Raw genomic sequence first — 7,124 nt, 5'->3', positions numbered from 1 at the left:
ATTTTTCATATATTATATATGCCATATATATAATATTATTATTTTTTTATTTTTTTAAAAGAGGGGTAAACGCTTTGACCTGGAGCTATGAACGAGTGAGGCCACATACAGGGGACCTCATTCCCATGAGATTTGAACCTTGATGGCAAGATAACAACACAACAACTTAACCATCACAACATGCCACTATTGGCATATATATAATATTATTTATCCGAAAGAATTAAAACATTAACAATATGACTTAAAATTATTTCAAGGATAGATTTGTAACATTGATACCTAGAAGTAGTGGTTGGTTTCATTCAATTTTGGTTGATAATTGTATAGTTTATTGAGTGATGATGAGGTGTTAATCATAATTTAGATATATATTGTTTTCAATTGATATAACTTGTTTTGTAAAAATAGAAATGCATTTTTTTTATAAAAAAAAAATTATAGAAAGGGCACACAAACATCTCTTGAATAAATATTTTCTTTAAAAAAATCTTTCATTTTCTTCAAAGCTAATTAGTGAAATAGGGGACCCACAAAGTATTTCCTATTGAAGATTTTTACCATTTATGCACCTAGGATTCTGGTTCCTACTTTTTAACTGGCTTTGACACTGAAACAGTTTTTATTTTTATGTTTACTTCAATTTCAAATGTGTATTACTAAAAATGCCATAAATAATTTGAAGATGATGTAAGCTAGCTATTTTTCTTATTCTATTTCTAGTCCCTAAATATGCTTTTAAAAATTAAAACTGGATTGAATTTGTAATATTGATACCTAGAAATAGTAGTTGGTTTCGTTCAATATGGTTAAAATTTAATATTTTATTGAGTAATGAAGTGGCATTAATCATAATTTAGACATATGTTATTTTGTTCGACATAAGTTTATTTGTAAAAATATAAATACATTTTTACATGTTTTATAGAAAGGAAACACAAACATATCTTGAATACATATTTTTCAAAAAAAGAAAATCTCACCTTTTATTTTTCCTAAAGCTTCAAATAGAGAGTTTGTGAAATGCCATGTACAACCTATATTTAATAAAACTAAAAGTAAAATGTTAATATAAACACAATATATACTTAAAGTATAGTCATTGGAAAGATTATTCAAACTACAAAAAATCTTCTATTCTTAGTTTTATAATATGCTCCTATTTAACATCTTTATTAGATCCCTCTTCAGGGTAGAATTAGTTAGAAATTCTAGGAACTTAACAAAAAATATCTATTTGGACTCCTTCACACAAAGAAACCTTCATAAGAAGGGGTCTAGGATCCTTTCATGTGAAGCCACCTAGGAAAAACCTCACTCAATGCCCTCTCACAAGATTTCAATAAGTTTTCACTCTGTCAGTTATTTTCCAAGGGGGCTTCACTAGAAGGCTCCCAACAAACACACTCTCTCTCTCTCTCTCTCTCTCTCTCTCTCTCTCTCTATATATATATATATATATAAGAGTTTTTTGTCTTTTCAAAGTAGTTCACCTTTTAGTTTGTTATTTGTTAAGATAAGGAAGTAGAATTGTAAAAAGAAAAAATATTTTTGTTTTAAAAATAATTTGATTTTTTTCTTAATTCGCTATTTTTGTCAAGGAGGGAGGAATACTTGTAAATTGTATTTACATGTCTTTTGAATATAAGGAAAAAAGAAAAAGTAAATCTGCAAGAAAAGAATCACCTATTATAGAATAGGGGAATTATACTTTGTTATTAATATCTTATTAATGAACATGAAAACTACAGAATTGTATAGGAAATTCCCAAAAAGACTTGATTTAAAATTCTGTAAATATTTATTTAACTTTGACATAACTAATAAATCATTAGTCAGCAAATTGGCACAAGAAAATATATGAACGATGGGTGTCCAATAAATGTTTGATGTTGCATTATATAGGCCATGAAGAATACAAATGGATTATTGACAGCTAAGTTACATTTATTTACTTTAATGACAGGCAAATACATCAAATCTGGTCCCTTGGCCTTATTGTCACTTGGTATCCCTATTTTGGCTGAGACCATGTTAATTCCTTATTAAAATGATTATGCTCATAATATAACTCGTACTATTTAAGACTCTTAATCAAACGTTACTGTGTGATGTTTAAGCTGTCCCCTTGGATCCACTTCCCCATTCAGGTGAGGTCCCGCATCGGGCATACCCAACGCGATGCTTGCTCTAATGAGTCATTTCCATCTTCACATGACCTGATTTCGGCAGAGCGGCCACTTCATTTAGGCAGGTGAGACACGGCATCGGCTGTACGGGCCAACGCAGAGCGGCCCAAGTTATAGCTGTAAAGCCAATTAGGCCACTTGAGCTTGAAGAGCCGAGCGAGATCCAAAAGACCGAGTGCTTCGAACGTGAGCCACACGGACTCCAAGAGACGGTCGCGAAGGAAAGAATGGACACCCCGCAGGCAGTTGAATCTCGCCAGCTTCACTACAAACCTCGCGGACAAGTAGAAGAAAGAGAGAACGGCAACGTAGCCGACGGTGATGGAAGACCAAAACATGAACCAAGCCAGCTTACCATGCTTGTACTCGAGCATTGTATACACTGCCGCCATGAAACCACAGGCCGTACATGCATAGGAAGCACAAACCAGCGTGTTGCTGATGGCCAAGAACAACACCTTGTCTCCAGTGGTGAGAGATGAACTCATCTGCCACATTAGCACCACAAACAGCGACAGAAAGAAGGCCAGGCAATCGAAAATGACGAACATCTTAAAGGAATCGATTGCAATGAGAATTGGCATGCCCAGCATTTTCTCTCTCTCTCCGTTCTTAAGATCCGTCTTGAAACCCCCTGGAATGGTGAAGATCGCTGTGAATGACATTGTGGCTAACAACACTGCCACCACTAATTCTTTGTCACGCCTTGCATCATATGTTTCATCCACCATCTTAGTGGCATTCTTGTATTCTGCGGCAATCACCTTTGAGGCGCTGTACAGGAATGGCTTCCTCTTGGGAGGGTGACTTGTCAGGAGTGAAATTATCTGGTAACTTTCGTGGTACTCTGTGTTTTCTCGTGCAATGTCCAGAGCTGTTTGGCCTGCCTCGTTGAACGCCTCCTTGTTTCTGCACCGTATATTTAGCAACGAGATTACCATCTGCATTCATCACATGACTCATATTTAGGCGTAAGAGAAACATTGATAATAAAATCGCTTCGCATCCTTAGAGAAATAGTATTCTAATTACTTTTAATAAAAGAAACTGCTGGTTAATTCCACACCTATTCCGTTTCATAACAGAGAATTGGTTAATTTCTATCAACTCTTTGGTTTCTATCAACTCTTTCACTGCTTCCAGATGCCCCAATTTCGCTGCCATACAAATCGGGGTTTATTGCTCACGATTATAGTGAGCAAAGAAAGCTTGGTCTGAAATGATACCAACTGCCTTATTATGTGCACGTAGTTTCTCCCAATGGCTACATGTAAGGCTGTATTGCCATCTCTGTGCCATACATTGAGTAGCTCTTCTCGACACGATGGAACTAGTATACAATTCAGCTGATCTGCATTTTTGACATCCAAAACCATTGTCAAGTGACACGTCTCTCTAGAAAAACAAGTATCTTATACAACGTACAAATTTTATTAAGGATCAATTTGTTACATCTTTTCGAAAACAGCTAGCCCAGCAGCCTATAATAGAAATTAGTCATAAATTAAATATCACAGTTTTCAACAATGACTAACGATCTAAAATGTCTGATGGATAAGTCCAAGATTCTGGATAGATTGTGCGAACAATTTTTTCTCATAATCTGTTATAAAGAACTTAATTAATTGATGTGTAAACTATGATTTTTTAGTTCATTGTGTTCATTGTGTTCTCTTGTATCTTTATGATTGATCAAAACTATGATTTACAAATCTAATTCAGAAACTTACACAGCATTCTTGTAAATTGTGTTCATTGTGTTCTCTTGTATCTTTATGATTGATCAAAACTATGATTTACAAATCTAATTCAGAAACTTACACAGCATTCTTGTAAATTGTACAAATCTAGTAACTCTAAATAAAAACAAATATAAATTATAGGAATCTAATAACTCTAGATTACAAAAAAAAACTCAAACTACACTCCGATGAAAACAAATATAAATTATAGAAATCTAATAACTCTAGATTAAAAAAAACTCAAACTACACTCCGCCTCATGGCAAAGAACACATAATTAAAGAGAGATGACCATTCCCAATATAACATTCTATCCATGATCTTATTTACACATTTCATATCTACATAAAGTAAAACATTATAGAGAGATGACCATTCCCAATATAGCATTCTGTCCATGATCTTATAGACACGTGTTATAATTATATAAAGTAAAACATATTATTAGAAATGAAGAAGCAGAAAACAACGCAATGACCTGAATCTCCTCTTTTTATTGCAACCATTAAAGCTGCTGTTTTAGCATTGATCTCTCCACTGGTTTGTTGCCCTTTAGCTGCCATGGCTTTTCCCAACTTGAAGAATATCAATCGACATTACCTTTATATAGTTAAGTCACTTAAGCCAGAAAGATGGCACGTTACAGAATGAACTTCCTTCCTTCTTCCTCCGCTCCGCTTGACAACATATTTAAGAAACCTGATATATTCAAGAGCTATTAAATTTGCATATTTTTGAGTTCCTATTGGGTGGCAGTATTTGTCCTTTTGTATGCGCGGGGCTGTACGTAGGCTGTCTACCGTTGACTTGCAGAAGATATCTCCCCCGGGCAGTCTCACGAAAGAGCAATAGAGACTACATTTTATGCAGCAGAGTAAACAGCAATGTGAACAGAGTTTCTTATATCCATTTTAGCTCTATAAAAGTAAACCAACGTGAAGAATATGTAGGTTGCAGATGAGGTTCCTTCACAGTGGTTAGCATTATTTACTCTTATAATAAAACGATTACAATGATTACATCTGCCCCGTGAAACAGTCAAAAGTATTGATCATAATAAAATATGTTTCGAGCTTAGAAAGTAACATGAAAATGGTTCGGGACTGGAGATGTCTAAGATTCCTCGCATATGCAAAAGTCTATTAATGATAATCTCAATGCTAATTTTTATAAATCTTTCAATTGTTTCTAGATTTGGTTGAATAATTTTTTATACATTGTCAGGTCCTTAAAAGAGTGTAATTTCAAATATAGATGTAAAATATATACATAATCTAATTTAAAACAAAATTTGAAGATTATTTATGAATTGTAGAAATTTAGTAGTTTCTACATTCTAAAAATGTAATTCTAATGACAATGATCTATTAATTGTCCATTATTTTATCGAAAACCAAGGAATTTGGTGATAAGATTTTCTTTTGAATGAGAATCTTTAAAGCATTTCTTCTATTTCTAATAAGTTTTTTTGCATTTATAAAAGATTATATTTAGATAAAATATGATTAGAAAAATTCAAATTCTTAAATTTTAATGTTTAGAACTAAAACTATAAGCATTTGTTCTTGAGTTAAAGTGTTTTAAGTATGTTTTCTTATTTTCTATTTTCTATTAAAAGTATCTATAACAATGAATTTGTGTGATGTGAAAGATGAATGGAAAAAATAATTTTTGAATCTTACTAAACAAGTGCCATGTTGGTTAATAGAATAAATTGATATTCTATGTAGTAATAATTGATATAATACATATGTATTATATGTATCTATAGTTAATAGATTATACTTTTATTCTTTTACATTTCATAGAGTTATAAGTGAATTATTTTTCAAAATTTTCAAACTTCCTTAATCAATATTTTTTATATTTTAAATTTAATTTTGTCTATTATAAGTAGGTAAATTAATGAAAAAGAATTAAGATATAAAGGTTGGTGTGTGTGTGTGTGTGTGTAACGAAGTAAAGGTTCAATACACTTCATATATTTTAAATATAAATAGTTAATAAAATTATAGTAATTTTTTTTGGATCAGTATAAGAGACTTAGAATTTGTGTGTGATCCGAAATGTTGATGTTAGAAATTCAGACACAATCAAATTCTAGAAAAAATTATTATGTATTGCTAATGGATTGTGTAAATAAAATGAAATTGATTTATTGTTTCTCAAGATTTCATATTTTTAAATATTTATTATAGTAGACTTTTGAATAAATAATAAATATTTTGATTTTGATTAGAATGAATAATAGATTAATTTATTGATGCATATTACATTTAAAATTTAAGTATTATTTTATTACAATCTCTATATAATGAAAATATGGTCATTAAAAATGCAATATAGGGAACTTTAAAAAAAGGGCTCCTGTAATACCAAAAATATTGAGCCAATCATATAATTTCTATAGTATATAAAATATACAATTAAATAATAATACTTTAGAAAGTTTTTTGTTTTTCAATAATAAATATATTTGATTGGCTAAAACTAATAGAATTTGTGGAGAAAGTGAATACAATAGTAGTTTACTATGACAAGTACAATAACACTTAATACCCCTCTTTTCAATCTTAGCCCTACAAAAACATAAAAACTCTAGTGAAGGGGCTAAGAAAATGACCCCTCTGATTAAAATTGAGAATGAGAAGGATGAAAATGACAAAAATGAAGTTAAAAAATAAATAAGTAATTAGGCAAGCCATGAGCTTTGGAGAAAGGATATTGGGTCATCTATTAAAAAGGGACTAAACTATAAGAAAATGGAGAAAGTCGTACCCAAAATTGATTCTAAATATGAACTAGAAAAAGGTGATTCCGCTACCAATTGTAAGTGTGAAAAGTATGAAGAAAGGGAATATGAGTTGTAGGAAGAGGAAAATTAAAAATCTGGAGACTTAACTATTAATTAGAATGATCTTTGATAATTTAGGAAATAAGATTTTTATTGCCCTATTCTAGATGAAGAAGAAAATTTGGATGATTCCTCTCTTTACTTAGCACTAACAATGAAAGTGGTATCCCTAATAAGATTATTGATCATATAAGAGAACTCCAGCTTATGCTGACTATCCTAAAGTATACCACTTCCTCTACCCATAAAAAACAACAGTTTAGTAGTGTTGCTTCTTCTTTGTTAAAGGTCATAGATGGACTCATGAAGATAATTGTCTCCAATGCGGTTATTTATCGA

The 7,124-nt window shown here is 31.4% G+C and overlaps 1 protein-coding gene across 1 annotated transcript; it reads right to left on the bottom strand.

Annotated features, from left to right (window-relative positions):
* Nucleotides 1-2,242: 2,242 nt before the first annotated feature.
* On the bottom strand, nucleotides 2,243-4,494 carry LOC149560944 (uncharacterized). The gene is given in 4 exon segments (XM_089827710.1): nucleotides 2,243-3,130; nucleotides 3,222-3,380; nucleotides 3,383-3,540; nucleotides 4,410-4,494. Coding segments are annotated over 4 exon segments (1,290 nt in total).
* Between the last annotated feature and the right edge of the window lie 2,630 nt (nucleotides 4,495-7,124).

Source organism: Cupressus sempervirens, chromosome 4, assembly GCF_028749045.1.
Source record: "Cupressus sempervirens isolate cs-2001-9-10 chromosome 4, ASM2874904v1, whole genome shotgun sequence".
Classification (NCBI taxonomy): Eukaryota; Viridiplantae; Streptophyta; class Pinopsida; order Cupressales; family Cupressaceae; genus Cupressus; species Cupressus sempervirens.
This window is presented reverse-complemented; position numbering and strand designations above follow the sequence as displayed.